The 20,149-nt window shown below is 53.5% G+C and overlaps 1 protein-coding gene and 1 long non-coding RNA gene across 4 annotated transcripts in view; one reads left to right on the top strand and one right to left on the bottom strand.

Annotated features, from left to right (window-relative positions):
• The window catches only part of BCORL1 (BCL6 corepressor like 1), a 42,841-nt gene extending 29,626 nt beyond the window's left edge, over window positions 1-13,215 (bottom strand). For 2 of the 3 annotated variants that reach the window (XM_039489175.1, XM_039489177.1), the window contains exons 1-2: window positions 13,079-13,215; window positions 5,180-5,318 (exon numbers count right to left, since the gene is read on the bottom strand). In XM_039489175.1, the coding sequence (XP_039345109.1) occupies window positions 5,180-5,265 (86 nt within the window). In that variant the 5' untranslated portion in view covers window positions 5,266-5,318; window positions 13,079-13,215. Of the gene's footprint in view, window positions 1-5,179; window positions 5,319-12,035; window positions 12,118-13,078 lie in introns of those variants that run through there. The other variant, XM_039489176.1, reaches the window with a different exon arrangement.
• LOC120372247 lies at window positions 12,452-19,619 on the top strand. Its single transcript, XR_005584810.1, has 3 exons — window positions 12,452-12,682; window positions 17,815-18,060; window positions 19,471-19,619. It is a non-coding gene; the product is annotated as an uncharacterized LOC120372247 (long non-coding RNA).
• The last annotated feature ends 530 nt before the right edge of the window (window positions 19,620-20,149 follow it).

The following is a 20,149-nucleotide window of genomic DNA, read 5'->3' as shown; positions in this document are numbered from 1 at the left end:
ACCCAGCAGTCCCTCCTGCCCCCAGAGCCTCCTCCCCCAACCCGGCAGTCCTTCCTGCCCCCAGAGGCTCCTCCCCAACCCAGCAGTCCCTCCTGCCCCCAAAGCCTCCCCTCACCCAACCCAGCAGTCCCACCTTTCCCCGAGCCTCCCTCCCCAACCCAGCAGTCCCTCCTGCCCCAGAGCCTCCTCCCCCAACCCAGCAGTCCTGCCTTTCCCCAGAGCCTCCCCTCCCCCAACCCGGCAGTCCCACCTTCCCCAATCCTCTCCTCCCCAACCCGGCAGTCCCACCTTCCCCCAATCCTCCCCTCCCCCAACCCTGGCAGTCCCACCTTCCCCCAATACCACCTCCCCAGAACCTGCCCCCCACCTGGCAGTCCCACCTTACCCCAATGCCCCTAAAACTCCCTCCCAGCTTATAATCTCATCATCCCCAACTCCCCTCCTGACCACAATCCCTCCCTCCCCAGCCCTGCCCCATACAATCCCCCAGGTCCAGTCCCGCCTGCCCCACACTCATTCAGAGTTCTCACCCTCTCCCAGCCTCATGTTCTTGTTCATGTCCTCTTCTCCCCATTTGCACATTCTAGGTCTGCCCACCCCACAGCCCACCCTCCCATCTGCAACCCCCAACTTCCAATCCTGCCCTCCCCCCCAGCCTCACATTCCTATCGCACCCACCCTCCCAGTCTCTCTCTCACACCCACACATTACAATTGTTGTTCATTCCTCACCCACCAGGCATACTACCCCGATTCCTCTCACGTGCCCTCCCCCACATCCTCCAGCCACACACTAATCAGTAACCCTGGTTCTGGTCCAAAACCAAATCCCCTCACAGATAATTTTAATTCCACACCCACCCAGTATACCAGTCTTATCCCCTCTACACTCCGCCCAGAACCATCTACACTTCTCACCTATAGTTTCTCTTCCCACCCGTACGCTAGTGTCAGTCATGTCCCCGCTTCATAGACCCTTCAGATAGCTGCAGAGTCCTGTCACTGCTCCAGGAGCCTGAGCACATTCAGCTCTATTGCTCCCCTCCAGCCTCAAAGCAGGAGACACCTGGGGCCTGGAGTGTGTGTTTGGAGCTTTAACCCCTTATCCTTCTAAAGACAGAAAGAGGGCAGTTCACTCCTTCCAATAAAGGAGTTCCTAAGGTGGAAAGTGTGAATTCAGAGTAAGGACCATGATCAAATCCAAGGAAAGGAGATATGAGGGGGGAGGCCAATGGCAACAATTGTGCACATGAGATGGTCACACTGGAGAGATGGAAACAAGCAATACTTCTGTCTAAGTCAACGTCTGAACCAGGAGCTGGTCCGATGGGAGAGAGCATGGTGCCCAGCACAGGGTTCAATATCCTAAGATGGTTTGAGGCCCCACCCTAATGTTTTCTGTCTGCTGACACAACAGCCTGTGAGCATTAACTACAGGGAAAGCCAGTGGGGGCAGAATAAACACTGTGATGCTGGTAGTCTTTTCTTCCTCCCCTTGTCTGCTATCACAGGGATTAAGCGATGCAAACCTCCAACTCCATCGCTCCAGTGTCCAGTACTGGTACTCTGCTCTCTTGGCCATCCTAAGGTTGCCCTCAAAGGGATAAAACGGCTGAAGTTGTATGCTTGAGTAATGACCTTCAGGTTTAAACATCCTGGTAAGGCAAGCATCCTGGTATTGGCCCATTATACCTGTTCCTTTTCAGATGCTCTCAGTATCATGACCCCACACCAGCTCCCGCACCTCATGCCGCAGCTATGTTACAAATGCAATGCTAGTCTTCCCCACAGCTGCACTAGTTCCCTTGTGCTATGGCAAAAGTACAGCACCTCGCATAGGCCCCTGCGCCCTTCCCACTAGACATCATCCTTGCTGTTATTTACAAACATAATTTGACATGGATTTCTTAAACCTGGATTTCCTGAGTTATTCAGGCCGCAAAAGGCTTAAGAGGATTGTTAATAATAAAGGAAGATCAGGTTTCTGCAATAGGCAGCAGCAGCAAGATCCAGAGGGCAGCTGAGAGGTGATGGGATGGGGAGCGGCTGGAATTGCAAGAGAATGACCCTTAGAACTAATGCCTGAGATAGGCTTTTAGTAGTCTGTAACCCAGGAAAACATAGCTCAGACGCAGAATCAGGTTCCTGCTTCTTGCCCAGTTTGCTAGCCAGAGTGGTGGAGGAAGGAGGGTGGAACGTGCCCAAGGTCAGTCAGGTAGGATTTGTAGCCAGGCCACGTATTCTACCCAGCAGAGCTTGTGGGCTACTACCCAGCAGGCATGTATGTTCTGGTACTGCCACAGAGCTGGGCAGGGATGGAACTCCTCAGCACCTCAGGTCTAAGCTGGCCTCCCCAGTGTCCTCCTGAGAGACATCTAAATTGCATTAACTGTGAGGTTGGGGGCTTTTGAAAACGTGCAAGAGCGGTATCGACAGTGCCAGCGTGCCCCTTGCACCCCCGCCAGAAGGCCATAAAGCTGGAGCCTTGGTATGCCAGGAAAGGCAGAGTTAAGGGGATTTTTTCGACCCTGCCCCACTGAAATGCTGAGAGGGGCCAAAAACCTCATGGCCCTTACCTCAACTATTGTCCCATGGGATCTCTACCAAAAAGCAGCACAGGCCTTGAGCCCAGGGAGGCTCTGGAGGAGTTGGATGGGATCAGTGAAAGAGCAGAGGTGTTAGGGAGCTGAGACCTTGGCCAGGCAGGCATCTCCGTGACAACAAGCTGGATAACTGGCACAGAGAGCTTCCTATGCACTATGCAGCAGAGCTGGGAGCCCCGCTCTGGCTCCACCTCCTGCTCCAACGCCAATCCCGGCCCCCTCAGAAACAGAGGCAGGGACGTGGCAAGGGCAGCAGGTGGAGCTAGAGCGCAGTTCCTGGCCCTGCAACAGCCCAGGCAGCTTCAACAATCAGGCCCAAGTGAGGGATTGAGCTAGTCAGTGAAGCCAAGCAGCTCCGGCATCCTAGGGCTCCAACAGGTGAGGGCAGCCTGCCTGCCAAAGAGGCATGTCCAACATCCCCCCTTGCCCGTCCCCCCCCCCCCCCTTCCAGGAGACCACCATCCCGTTCAAGCTGCCACAACATCATTCTCCCTGTCTTGGAGAGGAAGTGATTCCCTTCCCCCAGGGCAGCACCTGTCTCAAAAGGCTCAGCAGATCAGCACACCCAGGCTGGTGATGCACAGGTTAATTGCTGGTTGGGAGCCCGGACAAGGAACTGAGCTGGCCACTCAGCTTCTAAGATAGCCTTGGGGCGAGCACCCCCTCTTGTTCCTGCCACTGTCACAAAAGCCAAACTAGCAGCCTGCTCTTCTGAAAGCTAATGGAGATGCAAACTACTTTGTTTGTCATACTGCTGGGGAGGGGAGGGGGAAGTACAGTGACTCTGGTGCAGGCAAAAGGGGGCAGAGAGTCAGCCCCAGAGACTGAGGTCTTCTCCTTAGCCCCAGAGCACATACAACCTGGGCAGTGGAGGAACAAACTGCACCCACACTGTTCACTGCCAGCGTTCCTCACCCTGGCCTTAGGGAAGCCACTTCTTGGTACAGAGAGAGCTTAGGTTCCATGGTCCCTTAGCCTCTCCAAGAGACAGCCAGGAAGGGAGCCAGCTGGGACAGTGATTTCTGTGATGTGAAACTTTGTCCAGGAAGGAAATGGAATGAGTGTTCCCCCAAATGATTATCCCCACCCACCTGCTTTACATAGGGGCCAACAACTGGTAAAAAAAATCCCTCCATTCAGTTACAATCAACCTGGTTTGTCTGTCTTGATTTAATCTTGGATTCGGGCTGTTTGGTATATCTGTTAAGTTGCCTAGACCCGTTAGTGCTCAGGTGCCTGAAACACTGAAATTTATTAGGATCAAGAAGTAGGCCTGCATAGTCTTTATCATGGGGTAACTAAGATGAGAGGCCATACATTACTTGCCAAAATCTCCCTTACCCCACTGTTCTTCTGCCTATCTGTTGCGGCAAGTATCAGCATTCCTAATGCCTGAGACCCTACCATCCCAAATCCAGGACAGTCTGCACCACACACAGCTCATTTTAGTCCATATAACATGACCTTTCTAACCCTCCTAGAGCGTTTGCCACAGCTGAAAAAGCTCCACTGCATCCTGGCACCAGGGAGGCCACAAGCTGGCCAGTTCTGAGCACAACACCTGAGAACTGCACGATTAGATAGGTGCTAATGCTGTGGGTTCGGAGGGGACTGCCAGGGCAAGGAAATGGGATAGGTCAGGACTCCTGCAAGAAGCAGGTCTTGACCAACTGCTAATCTTCCCTAGTCCCTATCCTGTGGTGTTCATGCAACTCACCTATCCAATCACCTGATCCAGTGGCTCTCAACCTTTCCAGACTACTGTACCCCTTTCAGGAGTCTGATTTGTCTTGTGTACCCCAAGTTTCACCTCACAAACTACTTGCTTACAAAATTATAAACATAAAAATACAAGTGTCACAGCACACTATTAATGAAAAATTGCTGACTTCCGCATTTTGTCTGTATGAAATTTTAGTTTGTTCTGACTTCGCTAGTGCTTTCTATGTAGCCTGTTGTAAAACTAGGCAAATATCTACATGAGTTGATGTACCCCCTGGAAGATCCCTGCATACCCCTAGGGGTACACATACCCCTGGTTGAGTACCACTGATCTAATCTGCACTGCCCATGCAAATGTACTGGAAACACTTCTCAGTTACCTAGCCTGTACTGTCCACGTAGCCCTCTTCCCAGGTCCCAACCTATCAGCTGAGAGCACAAATCCAACAAAGTCAAAGAGGAAAGGTACAGCGGGTAACAACAATGCCATGAACAGCCTTATCACTGGGGTAGCAAGGCAACAAGCAGCACCCTGGCTCCATACAGCTGGTGGTTCTTGCCCAGAAAGCAGAGAGCCTCCAGTATCATTCCCCTGCAAGCATTAGACCCTTTCTTTTTCTTGGGCATGGAACACAAGGACCATAAAGGAGACTTGACTGCCTAATGCATCCTTGTCCTACCTCTGTGCTCCTTATGAGCTCAGCCCTGTAGCAGATAATAGGCTGATCCTACACTAGCCCCAAAGAGAACCACTAAACAGGATTCAGTATGCTTTCTGCTTCTAGCCTCTCCAATTCCCTGACCCAAGCTCCCTGCTTAAAGTCTTTCCCCTAACAAGCCACCCACGCACCTCACCTCTCCTCGTTGAGGCCACACATGCAAATCCGCTCTGCACTGGCCCAGTTATGCACCCCACTGTAGAGAGGTGCTGTAGAGATCATGACAGCTGCTCACCACCAACCAGGACCTGCTGGGGCTCACGGGGCCACTCCGCCTGCAAAGACAAAACAAAGAGTCAGAAGCTGTTCCCTGGACACTGCATTCAATTCCATTCCTTGGAGTTCTCCAATGAAGTTGTGAGTCTGTTGTACAGATCAGAGAGGTCACCTGCATGCCAGATCACTGAGAAAAGGAGAGGGCAACACCTCCTCCTTACCTGCCATCTGCAGGTTCATTTCCATGCAGCTGGGGTACATCGTTTGAGTGGCTACAAGTCTGTTTGCAAAGAGCCCTCAGGAGAGGCGTACACTCAGGGCTGGGACAATACACAAGGCTTATACTCATGCTAGGATTTTTCATCAAACCCATTCAATCTGTAGTAGGACTTGGCCTCCCCCAAAAGCGCTCTGTGCAGACACCTCTTCATCCCCCAAGAAAGTCTCCCAGACACTGCAGGCAGGCAAAAGGCAGCTTTACCCAAGACAACAGACTTATAAAGCCACAGAATTGTCCAATCTTTTATATTTCTCTATCAGTCACCACCAACCAGCTCAGGAGACAATTGTACAAAGAGGAAGATGACTGTTCAGGCAATCAAGTGCCTAGGGTACACCTGCATGGGACCAATGCGGAGTATGTGTGGGGCACTGCTTGACAAACGTTGCAGGGCTTTCACCACTAGAATTTCACTTTACTATTGTTAGGAAGTGGCAGGCATTCTTAGGGGTTAGAGATAGAAAGTAGAGCAGAACCCTGAGATTTGTGAGTCAGCCAAGATGCCGGCCTTTGTGATGGAATTTTTCAGGGGAAGACATGCCTGCCATTGCAGTAGCGTTGTCTCATTGAGCACTTCAAGAGCTGGGCTGCTTCTTGAGTCCCATCATTCAGGAGAATCAATTGAGCTAAACAGAAATAAAGCAATGAGGGAGGGGAAGGATCTGAAGTGCATGGCCAGCAGGAGCAGGCTAGGTTAGACTGGGCAGGAGAGATTAAGGAGGCAGTGACATTGTCAGAAAGGTTCCTGTTTCGGAGATGTTATATATATGAAGCAAAAGAGGTACAAATGGACAGCATCCTTGGGAGAGCAGGAAGGAAATCTAAAGACAGCATGTGATCCAAAGTCTTATATAGTTTTTTCTGTCATGACATGTCAGATGGACACAAGCTCTTAGTAGGACAAGGAGCAGTCTGTAGTATCAGTCCACACTGGAATCCGTTGTATAGGGATAAGACGACTGAAGGTTTGAGGAATCAGATGGAAAGCTAAAAAACTGAAGGTGTTCTCAGAACATACTGCCTGCTCATTCAGTGCCAGGTATGAACACACCTGGTACACACAGGCACAGTCTAGGTCAGTGGGGTGTTTCTGGGACTCCTTTGGGAAGAGACAAGGGCCATAGAAGCAGGAGGAACCAGAGAAATACCAGTATATTGGCTGAGGGAACAGAGTGAGCCACAGATGAGGGAAAGAGCTTAGATGAGCAGGCAGAGACTGCAGAGAGGAGACGCTACCCAGAAGTCAGGAAATGAGAGGAAGCAGCAGCCAAAATAAACACACCTGGAAAGGGAAGAAATACTAAGCAATGAAATGGGTACCTGGGCTGAGTGCAAGACCCCCAAAAACTGGGTTGTATCCAGAAAGAAGGAAAGGTCACTTGGGGTGGGAAGAGGCGGAGTCTTGCAATGGTTGGAGAGAAATGCAAGAACCCAAGGAAATAGGGGAACAAACAATCTGCGGGGATTTCACCATCCTGGGCTGAACTGAAAGAAGGGAAAGGGAAAGCGTATGACAGTGAGGGTACAATGGTAGCATAGATATTTTAGGAGCGCTCCAAGAGACTCTTGTGTGGGAGCAGGGAGAGACATGTACCACTGTGCTAAACAGAATGGAAATTTGGGAAGAGAACCTCCAGGAAAGCACTGATGGGGCAGAACCATGGTGGCTTGAAATTAAAGATGCCAAGAGAGAAGGTTGATAGCAAGATTTCACAAGCAGTTACAACAAACAGCACATTTTGAGTGCATGAGGAAGAAGAGGTCAATGATGGAATCTGCAGGGCCTCTAGGAGAAAGTTACGAACATGTAATGACAGAACTGACATTGTTAAATGAATTCTTGATTTCTGTTATTCGAGGAGGATGCAAGACACATGTCAAAGGCAGACATTTCCCAGGGAATGAAGAAGAAATAGGGAGGGAAATTAGAATCCCAACCAAGAGAAGGGATCAAGGCATTCAAATGTAGAGACAAAATAAAACACCTGACTCAGGTGGTTTCAAACCCCAATTCCAGAGGAAGCAACAAAAGAATCAGAGAACCCTCAGCAGAAGGTGCCAGGTGCAGAGATAATTCTATCTGAGAAACACAGGGCTGCGCCACCACTTCCTTAGACACTACTGAGCTATTCTGGAATAACTCTGTAGACATACTCTAACTCGGGTTTATACCCTAGAGAAGACCAGGCAGTTGTATTTTTAACATGAGTTATCAGATCAAATTTATGACTGTACAGGGGCCGAGGGTTTAACTCAACCTGTTAACTCATGTTAAACTAACTGCCTTGTCTTCATTAGGATTGTAACTCAAGTCAGCCAACTTGAGTTAAGAACACTTTTTTTTTTTAATAGTGAAAACAAGCCCTGAGTGCACTCTCCCTTCTTCCTAGCAGAGGACGCATCTGCACTAAGGTCTGGTCCACATACAGTTTTTGTACCAATTTAACTATGTTGGTTGGGGGCATGATTTTCTACCAAAGCAGTTATGTTGGTACAGTCCCCTACTGTGGATGCAATTATACCAGTATAAAGTTGCCTTCTACTAGTATAGCATATTCCTATTCCCTTATGGAAATAAGATATGCCAGTATAAGCACTCACATTAGGGATCTGTACTGCTTTAATTATACTAGTATAGTTTTTACTCACTTTACTGGTTCTACTTATACTGGTATACACATGTCCATGTATCAACAAGGTCTGAGAATTTTAGGAAATTCTCTGACCACTGCTATTGCACCAATCTGAACACTAGTGTAAAGCAGCTGCCAACAGTTTACCACTGTTTCATCCAAGCCTTGCTCAGAGGAAGTACCAGACAGCAGGGTAGTAAAAACACTGACAGACAGTCTACACTAGCTTTCCCACCATTGCTATCACCAGGGGAGCCACACTAAAGTTCTCAGGGTAACAAAAAATTCTCTCTACTGGAGATTTGCCCAGTGGCCAGCCAGTGGTACAGGTGCACTAGTGCCATGCCTAGGGCAGACAGGCAAAGCCCCTGGGAGGCAAGATTTGCACCATTACAGCACATCCTGGTTAAGTAAGGGTAAGCTCCACCAGTGCCAGTAATGGTTCTGCTCGTCTGCACTAGGCATCTATACCAGAGGTTGTGACTGGTGCAAATTCCCAGTGTTAGCAAAGTGCAGGGCAATGATGTTCACTTCAGTGCTTAACTTGGACCATTTCAATGGACATTATTTAACAGAGCAGACTGAGAAACACACTCAGCTGGAGTTCAGGTACTTGAAGAACACTGTAAACCCTGTCTGCCTGCTGTCCCTCCTTTTCCCCCTGTGATGGGCTCTCAGCCACTGCTTTCTCTAAAGTGGGGCACCCCAGAAGTCTGCCTTGACTGGAAGGAGACTGGGAACCATCAACCTTGAAATTTTTCTTTTTGATTTCCCAGCCTGTAGCAAGAACTACTGAGGATGAGCACATGGATACTTTTTTCTTTTTAAGGTGTTCTACGACTCATTTGGCCAGGGGGCACTGTGGAATGCCACAAAGGGTTGCACTTTGACCCTGGAAACACATGATAGCCGGGACTGGATATTGCAAATAAAATCTATGATCAAAATGTGGAATACATTAAAAGGGGGGTTCAAAGCCTAAGCCCAATATGATATTTCTATTATATTTTTAAATTCCAGTGGAAACCACTGTTTTGAACAAATCAATGATCATCTATATAGGATGCAACCCAGATGCTTCTCCTGAGAACGTGACTGGACATGACTGTTAAAAAAAAAAAAGAAACAAACTTCACTAATTTTTAGCGAAGCTTAGAGAAATGTCAAAAGGAAACTAATTGTGTCAACAGTAATAATCACATTTACTTTTTTAAAATTTCAGTTTAACTATCTTTGATACCATTAGTAACAGAGGCAAAGAATTTTGTTTACCATATGTGATCTTTGAGGTGACAGTGCTTTGAAGTCCAAAATAAGCACAAATCCAAAGAGCTTCCAGAAATGTCCTAACACAAGGCTTCAGCTCCACCCACATTTCATACAAACCATTTAAACTAAACTGTTTGCAATAGAACTATAAAAACCCCTTGCAGGGGTCATACATGCAGGGCTGGCTTTAGGACGATTCTCCCGAATCGGGCCCCACGCCTAAGAGGGCCCCGCGCCCGCGCCTAAGAGGGCCCCGCATCCTAAAGAAGAGCGCCTAACTTTAATTTTTACTCACCCGGCGGTAGTCCGGGTCTTCGGCGGCACTTCAGTGGCGGGTCCAGCGGGTCCTTCAATGCCGCAGAAGACCCGGCGCGATTGAAGGACCTGCTGCCAAAGTGCCGCCGAAGACCCGGACCGCTGCCAGGTATCCAAATTGGGCCCTGCACTTCCTAAAGCTGGCCCTGCATACATGGGTCTTGAATCCAACTGGAAAAAAGTTTTAAAAAATGTAATATTGAATGCAAACCATATCATGTTAAAAGCAGATATGCATCCGACGAAGTGGTTATTCACCCACGAAAGCTCATGCTCCTATACGTCTGTTAGTCTATAAGGTGCCACAGGACTCTCTGCTGCTTTTACAGATCCAGACTAAAACGGCTATCCCTCTGATACATCATATCATGTTACTTACCTTAAACAGTTTGGAAACTGTAGAGTGATAAAAAGTCATACCAATCTACAGCCAAATTCAGTCCCGGATAAGCCAGGCTACATCTACCATAGTCTTCAGTAGTAACATGCATGTTGCATTTGGCCTGCAGAGCAGATGATAATCTGGATCTAAACTTGGGTCTTCCATTCTGTTGCCTAGTATGACCACTGGCTACAGCTGTGCTGAGCTTGTGTGCATGTATCTGCCTGTGCCAGTTTAAAAACACACTAACTCTGATTTAAGTCATTGCAATGACCAGCATAATAAACAAACGTTCAATTAAAAAAAATAAAAATACAGCCCTATTTGAACGAGGAAAGTTTCCTGAAAATTTAGCAATTTCTAAAAAGTACATCTTCCCTACTGGCTAAAGGTACAGCTAGTACCTAAGTCACTGACTGCAGCCTAACAAAAAAGCCTGTCCCTGTGGAAGGCTATCACAGCAGATTCTTAAGGTGGTTTTAAAAAAAAAAAAGGGGGGGGGAAGGGATGGGGGGGTGCCAAAAAGCCACCAAAAGGTGTAAAATCTTTGCAAAATCTCTGACATCGGAAGAAAACCACACATTGCACACAATCTTACAATCTTTTTAGTTTTCCCTGCCCATGACATATGATACTATCCCAAAGCATGCTCCCCCACCCCCAGTTCAGTCCTACCCTCTCAAAGTCCTCCATTAATTTATTCCTTTAAGACTTCGTTTACACTAGATTCAGTTTTCTAAAATTTCTCATAGCTGCTCTTTGCAGAGATAGCTGACATGTTGGTAAAAGTACTGGCAAAGGATCTATACTGATGGCAGCAATAGTGGGAAATATTAGGGCAAAAAAGCAAATGTAGATATAGCCTAAGGCCTCAAACCTGCAGAGGGATTCGCATGGGCAAATCCTTTCATCCATGCAGATCCCATTGACTTTAACGGGACACCTCCCTCACCTCCCATGGACGCAGAGCCACAAGTATAGATGCCCTTGCAAAATCAGAACCAAAAGACTATCCCAACACTTCATATCTTGGTACGACCCCATAAGAGTCTATCCTGGTGCTCTCTCAAATCCACCATAAAAATCAAAGTTAAATTAAAGGAATCAGTGTCCTCCCCAATAAGCCTAACTGTACAAAAGGCAGCTCTTCTGCTGAATTTGGTTATGTCTCGATACTCATCTTGAATGTAGTGTACAAGAATGGGCCATAACATCTGGGAGCCCTCTCCAGAAATTCCTCACTCCAAAACATTATTAATCACACCAGGAGCAAAGTGAAAGTAATGTTGAGTGCCAGCATGGACTAGGGCACTGAGTTCTGTTCCTAATCCTGCCCCTGACCTGCTGTGTGACTTTCGGCAAATCCCTTTCCCTCTCTCTGCCTGCTTCCCCCTTACCTTTTGTCTGTCTAGTCTACTTAGATTGCAGGCTCTTTGGGGCAGAAACTGTCTCTGAGGCCTGGACTACACGTAAGAGTTTTATTGGCATAGATATGTTGGCTGGTAGTGTGTGGGGCAGGGGGAATCACATCCCTAACCAATGTATCTATGCCAGCAAAAGCTCCAGTTGTAGATAGTTATACTGGCAAGAAGTTTTACAAGTATAGCTTATTTAGATTGAGGAACTGCTATAAGAGATGTCACCTAAAGAACTCCAATGCAGAAAGGTCTTACTATACATTTGTACAGTGCCTAGCACAATCCTGATTAGGCTCTTTAGACACTACTGTAATACCAATAAATAAAGGCACTTAATGTCACTCTCCCTTGCCCAGGCCTCTCTTTGGGGTCTTGCCCAGAACAGTCCTCAATTCTGAGATGAAGGCTCCTAGATGAATGGGTACTGTCCTCTTTCAACAGTTGGCTCCTGCAGCTAGGTTGAGGAGAACTGATGATACCTGGGCACTGCTTTTCTCCCCACGTAGATGGCCACTAATCTGACTTTACTTCCTACAGCACCAACCTCCACAGAAGGAAGCCCTAAAAAAAACAAAACAAAAAACAAAAAAACATAAATTGCTGGCAGGAGACCAAACTCTGCCAACCAAGGGCCACCAGAGCAACATGCCAGGACTCCGAGGATCTAATTGGCAAAATATGGAGCTGACTAGTCTCTTATATTTAGTAGTGAGGTTCTGCCAGCCTAGAGAGATTACAGAATCCACTGGGGAGCAAGATGAAGCACTACAGGCTAGGACCTCGAGTCTCTGCTGGGCACCCCCTATGCAAGAGATTAGGTCGCTGGGGCCATGCTGCGAAACTCCAGGAGCCACGCCATCCAGTCCCGTTGTCTAAGGAGCGAGGGGCCAAGTCCGGGTCTCAGCTGTGTAGCCCGTAGAACAACGTGCACATGCACGGAAGAGTCGGGATCAAAGCACGGAAGATTCCTATCCCCCCCGCGCCCCAAGAAGGGGCCCCTCAGGTCGAGGGGATGCACTCCGGGAGCTGGGGGTCCGTCCTCCGGCTAGATCTGGGAGCGGCAGGTGATGGGGCGCGAAGCGAGGAAGGAGCGGCGGCTACACGCGGGACGCGGAACCCGTCCCAGGTACGTGCAGAGGAGGCAGCAGCAGCTCCCCGCCGGGATCCCTCGGTGCCCAGCTACGCCGGGTCCAAGCTCGCAGCGCCTCCGCTGTCACAGCCTCCGCGATCCCCGTCCCCACCCTCCCCCGCTCCGGGATTCGCTGCCCTCCTCCCCGTCCCACTCCGGACGCTGCTCCCCCTCCCTCCCAGCCCAAGCCCCCAGCAGCGCCCGCTGCCCGGAGGGGGTCCCGGGGCCGGTCTCCATGGAGACCCAGCCGGAGGCGATGGGTCGGGCCGCCTGCTCGGCCGCTCGCTCGGTCCGGCTCCCCGGTGGTGGGTGCGGGGCGAACGGGCCCGGGGTGCCCGGGCAGCGGGGGCCGGGTGTCCGGAGCGGGGCGGTGGGGACGGGAGGGGCACGCACCTGTTCCCGAGCTGGGCGGCCAGCGGCGCTGCGGGCCGAGCCGGGCCCCTGCCCGAGGCGGCGGGTCGGACACTGGGCGCTGCGAGCGAGGGTTCGGCGGCGGAGACACTGGCAGCGGCAGCCGGAGTGTGAGGGCGAGAGGCAGCCGCCGCGGGGCCTGACGGGAAGTGTAGTCCAGCCGCCCGCCGCCCCCGCGCCCACTCGAGCTGGGCCAAGCCCTGGGGACTACAACTCCCAGGGTGCGCCGCGCCTAGCCCTGCCCGCACGGCTGGGGGGGGGGTCGGGTGTGCAGAGCCAGCCGAGTCCGGAGAGGGAGCGAGTGGGAGGGGGCTCCGCACCCAGCAGCGCAGCGCCGCGCAGTCGGGGGAGGGGGCTCCACGCCCGGGGAGGGGCTGGGCCTCTGAGCGCTGCACCCCGGGGAGGGGGGCCGAGCTCCAAAGCCGGGTCTCGGTCGGGGGGCTCCACACCCGGGGTGGGGAACCGCGCTCCACACCCGAGGAGGGTGGGTAGGCGCCCCACGCCCAGGGAGCGGGCTCTACCCGGCGAAGCGGGCTAAACTGGACGGGTGCTGGCGGGGGCCACAGCCACGGGGACGACGCTCGCGGGGCCAGGGCCGGCTGGGCTGACAGGAACTTCTCCCTGCGCTGCCCGGAGCCAGGCGCCCCCAGCCGGATCCCGCGCCCCGGGAGGGCAGGCACGGTCCCTCCGGCCCGGGCACGCAGGAGAACTCTCCGGCCCCTCGGGCAGCCCGCCGCCTCGCCTGTGTGGCGGGGATGCGCGGCCAGGCGCCCCCCGCCGGCCGGGCTTGACCCGAGCGCCCCGCCCGGGGAAGGGGTAGCGGCGTGTGGGCGGCTCACTTGCCTGGGGAGACGCGACACCGACCCACCCGCCCCGCCGTGCAGCGAACCGGCCGGCACCGCCTGACCCACCGCACTCGGCCCGGCGCAGCCTGGCTGCGGAGCACAAGTTCCTCAGCAGCCGCCGCCGCCGCGCCCCCGCTCCGGGGCACCGAGCTCGCAGGCCGAGCCGAGGGCAACGCCCGGCCCTCCTCAGCACCCTGGGCAGCCCGGCCCCCGCGCCACGCCAGCGCCCTCCCGCGCCGCCGCCCTCCACCGGGGAAGTGGGGATCTCGCCCCCGGTCCCCCGCCGGGCCCTGTCCCCCGCACCAAGGGCTTTGCTCCGCACAGCCCTGTTTCCTCTGCCCCACCGCAGGGCCTTGGCCCTCTGCTCCCCCCCCCCCACGAGGGCTCTGCGGTCCCCCAGCACAGCCTTGTCCTCTCTGCCCCCACATCTGTGCAGGGCCCTGCTACTTCTGTCTCCCACCCCACCCTCAGGCTCTGCCCCATACCCCTGCATAGCCTTATCCCCCCTCCCCCCGGTTCAGGGCCCTGCCCCCTCTACCACCGAGCTCTGCCCCTTCACTGCACAGCCCGGTCCCCACGCCCCCCCCCCCCCCCCAGGGGCGGCTCCAGGCCCCAGCACGCCAAGCGCGTGCTTGGGGCGGCATGCCGCGGGGGGCGCTCTGCCGGTCGCCGGGGGGGGGGGCGGCAGGCGGCGCCGGGGGCCCGCCTGCAGGCGTGCCTGCGGAGGGTCTGCTGGTGCCCCAGCGCCGGTGGCGCACCCGCTGGCACGTCTGCGGGCGGTCCATCGGAGCCGCGGGACCAGCGACTGGCAGAGTGCCCCCCACGGCGTGCCGCCGTGCTTGGGGCGGCAAAATGGCTGGAGCCGCCCCTGCCCCCTCCCCCACACCCCGGGTTCTGCCCCTGTACCACACAGCCCCGTTCTCTCTGCCCTCCACCAGCGCAGGGCCCTGTCCCCTCTGCCCCACCCCCCGGCTCTGCCCCTGCATCGCACTGCCCTGTCCCCTCTGACCCCACCCCCACCCCTCAGGCTCTGCCCGTGCACTGCACAGCCCTGTTCCCTCTGCCCCCCACCCCAGGGCTCTGCTCTCCCCACTGCTCAGTCCTGTCCCCTCGGGCCCCCCTGCCCCAGGGTTCAGTCGCTGCACCACAGGGCCCTGTCTTCCCCCCACCATCACCGTACAGCCCTGTCCCTTCTGTCCCCCCACTCCCGGGCTCTGTTCCCCTGCACTGCACAGCCCTGTCCCCTTTGCCCACCACCACCACCACTGCAGTACCTGTTCCCTTCTGTGCCCCTCCCCACCAAACAGCCCTGTCCCTTCTGTCCCCCCACTCCAGGGTTCTGCTCCCCCCACTGCTCAGCCCTGTCTCCTCTGCCCCCACCGCCACTGCAGGATCTGTCCACCATCACAGAGCCCTGTCCCCTCTGTCCTCCCTCTCCAGGGCTCTGCTCCCCCCACTGCATAGCCCTGTCCCCTCTGCCCCCCACCGCCACCATAGGGCTCTGCCACCAGCACAGGGCTCTGCCCCTGCACTGCACAGCCCTGTCCCCTCTGCCCCCCCACCACTGCAGGACCTGTCCCCTCTCCCTCCACCGCCCACCACACAGTTCTGTCCCCTCTCTCCAGGGCTCTGCCCCTGCACTGCACAGCCCTGTCCCCTCTGCCACCCTCCACCATCACAGGACCTGTCCCCTCCATGGTCTCTCATTGTTGTCCCCCCTGCCTTGCCCCTGCACTGCACAGCCCTCTTCCCCCCACTGCAGGGCTCTGCCCCCCCCCCACTACAGGGCTCTGTTCCCCCCACACTAGGGCTCTGTCCTGTACAACCTTGTTCCCTCTGCTGTCCTCCCCACCACAGGGCCATGTCCCCTCTGCCACCCCCACTCCCTGCAGGGCCCTGTTGCCTTCCGCCCTTCTCGTAGTACCTGTCCCCTCTGCCCTGGCCTTCACACTCCTCCAGTGCCCTATGCCTTCTCTGTCCCTCTAGCACTCTGTCTCCTCTTCCCTTCCCCCTACTGCCCTACCCCCTTCCTCCCTCTCACAGTGCCCTGTGCCCTGTTTCTTGTGCTCTGAGCTACCTCCCCCACCTACTTCCATCAGAGACCTGTCCCTTCTCCCCAATGAGCTGGGCCCTGGGCCCTTTCAACCCCCCCCCCTCCCCATTCAGTACACTGTCCCTTCTGCCCAGCTCCCCCAACCTCTTGTCCTCTTTCTGCTCTGGAACCATCTCTTCCCCATGTTGCTCCGAGTACACTGCCCCTCCTGGCTGGGCTCTTTTCCCCTCCAGCGCCATAGGGCCATGTCCCTTCATTTCTCCCCACACTCTGTCCCCTTTTCTGACCTGGACTGGAACCCTCCCTTGTCTCTTCTGCCTTTACCCTGGTGCTAGGAGCTGCACCCCTAGTACATATTCCCTACACCCTGGGGCCATGTGCCCTTTCCCCCTCCCCCCATGTTCTGTCCCCTCTGCCTTAGGGCCATGAGTCCCTCCTCAAACCCAATCTACTTCACCCCAGCAGCTGTGGGTCCTTGGCACCTCATCTGCTCCACAGCAGGGCTATTGTCCCTTCCCCATCAGCTGTGATCCTCTACTATAGAGCCCTCTGGCCCAGGACCCTGAGCCCCACTCCTTGTGCCCTGTCTCCCCTGCTGTGGTGACATGATACTCCCCTACCTTGCACAGATCCACTCCACCTGGGAGCTATGAGCCACTGGGTTCATAGCCATCTGCGCTCTGCTGTGGAGCCGTGGTGCTACACCAATCCTCTGTCCCAAAGCCATGGGCCCTTCCCCTCCACTCTGGCTGTGGACCTTTCTCTGGGCACCTCTCCCACTTCTTACTCTTCTCTGTGGCCCTAAGTGCTACACCAGTGTCCCATCCCCTCTGCTCTGAGGCCATAAGTCTCTCTGTGCCAGGCCCTGACATGCTCTCCCCCCGAGTGCCCCATCTCCTTTGTCCTGGCAGCTGTAGGCTCCATCTGTATCTGTGCAGCACCCCATCCCTTCCAGCCCTGTGATGCCCAGTCCCCTACATCCTAGGGCTTCAGGTCCTTCCTCTGCTCTGGAAAGTCTGCTCCTGTCTGTAACATCCCCTTTTGCAGAGTTCTCTGCCCCTCGACTGTTTTTTCTCCAGAATGACAACATCTGTTGTCTTCACTGATCTGCGTCATACAGCCTGGGGTGAGGTAAGGGGCTGTTTCATTGAAGTGCCCCTGTAGCCTGGGTAGTAACTAATGTCTCTACCCAAGAGGGGAATTCACAGGGGCGGCTCTAGACATTTCGCCGCCCCAAGCACGGCGGCATGCTGCTGGGGGCGCTCTGCTGGTCGCCGGTCCCGTGGCTCTGGTGGACCTCCCGCAGGCGTGCCTGCGGAGGGTCCGCTGGTCCCGCGGCTCCACCAAAGCCGCGGGACCGGCGGACCCTCCGCAGGCATGCAGCCAAAGGCTGCCTTCCTGCCGCCCTCCTGGCGACCGGCAGAGCGCCCCCCGCGGCATGCCGCCCCAAGCATGCACTTGGCGTGCTGGGGCCTGGAGCCGCCCCTGGGTATTCAGCTGCATGGTGGTAAAGGACCAAAGGAGCTGCAAAGAGAAGCCCATTTCCTATTCCACAGAGGAAGTGGGGGAGGCATCCACCAAAGGGGAACTGTGGGGAGGGGGCAGGCAGAGACTGACTTGCTCCAGAGAGTAGCTGGATGAGGATGGGGAGAGGCAAGAGTCCTGTGTGCTTCTGATGGGAGCCCCATATTATCTCTAAGGGGAAGTGAATTTTGCCAGTTAGTTGCTGCCCTCAGGTTCCTGGCATGTTGCCAGGTGACCCTTAGTTGGTAGAGTTTGGTCTGTTGCTAGCAATTTGTGTGATTTCTGTGATTTTCTAGGGCTTCCTTCTCTGCAGTTGAGCACCTTAACCACTCAGCCACTGCACTGAAAGGCCACCTCTCATTCACCCAGCTGTAAAATGAGTGCCTAACCCATCTGGCTGAGGCAGTCAAAGGCGGTCAGATGTGATGCTGGCCATATCCCTCCCTTGTGTACTGCTGGCAACGAAACCGACATGCCTTTACCACATCAGCCCGATGAGCTGTTGGGCTTGGAAGAACTTTGAACTTTTGACTTCTGTGGAGGTAGGTGCTGTAGGAAGTAGAGTCAGATTAATGGCCATCTGCCTGGGGAGAACAGCAATGCCAGAGTCTCCTCAGTTCCAACCAATGTTGCTGCAGGAGCCAACTGTTGAAAGAGGCTGGTGCCCATTCATCTAGGCACCTTCTCATAAGAACTGAAGACAGTTCCAGGCCAGGATTCCTGGGCAGGGGAGACTGATACCCAGAGTCCACACCTCTGGGGAAAATTATTCTTCATACTCATTGGTGTCACAGTAGTGTCTAAAGATCCCAGTCAAGACTGAGATAGGCACTATACAAATGTGCAGTGACTCTGGCCCAAAGAGCTTACAATCTAAATAGCCCAGACAGACAAAGGGTGAGGGGGAAGCAGGCCCAGAGAGGGGAAGGGACTTGTCCGGTCTCACAGCCGATCAGTGGCAGAAATGGGTGTCTTGACTACTAGTCCATTGTTATCTTGACCATGCTGCCCTCTGTCAAGGCAGGCCTCTTCTCCTAGGTCAAAATGACCAAAGATTTCAGCACTAAAGTCCCTGTCTCTGACAGTGACAGGGAAAGGGGGCTGAACTACTATGGAGAATAACAAAATGTACATAGGGTGCCAGAGAAAGGCTCCCCACAGAACCAACATTGCTGTTACTTTGTTTCTGATTTGATTAATAGTATTTTGGGGCGAGGGATTGCTGGAGAGGGCTCCCAGATATTGTGGTCCATTCTTATACACTGCATTGGATCCCTTGATGCTGTCCCTCTCGACCCCTTTTTACCTTGAGGGATTACTTGCAACACACACGAGTTTATGCAGGGTTAGGGGTAGGAAAACTGTTCAGTCATGTGTTGTGATGCTTCTAATTCAAGGCATAAAACACTGCCTAATGCAGGAGATTAAGAGGAAGTTTACCCTATGGGCAATTTATTCTATAATTGTCCATTTCTGGGTTTTCATACCCCTTCCTCTGAAGCAACTGTGGGGGAGACAATATTGAGCTAGATGGAGTCATGGTCTGACAATTCCTGGGTTCTTATGAATGCACTGTCTGGTTAAGGGACTCTCTCCTGGGTTTCAAACTCCTCCATGGGGCTGGCCCTTCCTACCTGGGAGACTGACTCTCCTTCTCAACTGTGATCCCCAAGACAGCCTTTGGGACTGGGGAATTGAGTGTAGGAGACAGAACTTTCAGGAGCTGGGCCTATGCTATCATGTGACCTGCCCAACTGCTTTCTCTTCCCCTAGCCTGCCCCACTGCTTTTGCTATCTCATAACCTGCCTCACCCCTCTAGTGTCCCTTGGATTGCCCCAATCCCTCTGCCAATCTGCAGCCCACCACCTCCCCTATGTTATCTTTGTATCACATCAATGAGAGTGTGGATTTAACAATTATATTATTTTTATTCAAACATTCCATAACACAGAAACCAGAAGATGCAGCCTACCTCTCTCTGATCTGCCCCTTGCAATCAAGAGCCCCATCTTCTAAAATGGAGGAGGATCTTTGGTCTCACCCAACATCATTGCATGACAGCTGCTCTACACTTCCTCCCCTTCTCCAAAATTAAAATGTTTGTGAAGCTCTGGATGGGTGAGCTACAGGTCTCCCATCACAACCTTCCCTTTGAAGTAGTGCTGTGTCTAGTCCATCTTTTGTGGTCTCTGGAGACATTTTTGTAGGGCAGGAAATGTCAAATTTGCAGTGTGGCTGTGTTCTTGCCCTTTTCCATTCCAACCCTGGAGCAGTTATTTCATATCTTTAGTTTTAGCAGACAGATTTTCTATGAATTTTCCCAAGAAAGTCATACCTAAGATCATTCTTTCTGGAACTGTATTTCACTGTAGGCCGGGCCATGTGTGGTCAAAGATGTTTGCTGCAAGTCTGGCTCTCTGTTCTGACTGCTTTGGAGAATTCTTTACTGGTCATTATTGTTCTTCTGGAAGCAACTTCTGCAAAGCTCGAACCTGTTCCTAGCTGTCTGGTGGAGGAGTTCTAGTTCCTCTGGGTCTAGGTGCCTCCGGAGCAGTGGGACTGCATTCAGGATGTTGCTCCTGTTCTTGCTGCTCCTTTTTGTCTCCCTGGGTGAGAAGGGGAGAAGTGTA

The sequence above is a fragment of the Mauremys reevesii genome, linkage group 9, assembly GCF_016161935.1.
Source record: "Mauremys reevesii isolate NIE-2019 linkage group 9, ASM1616193v1, whole genome shotgun sequence".
In the NCBI taxonomy this organism is placed as follows: Eukaryota; Metazoa; Chordata; order Testudines; family Geoemydidae; genus Mauremys; species Mauremys reevesii.
Note: the sequence above shows the minus strand (reverse complement) of the source record. Positions and strands in the feature narration are given on the sequence as shown.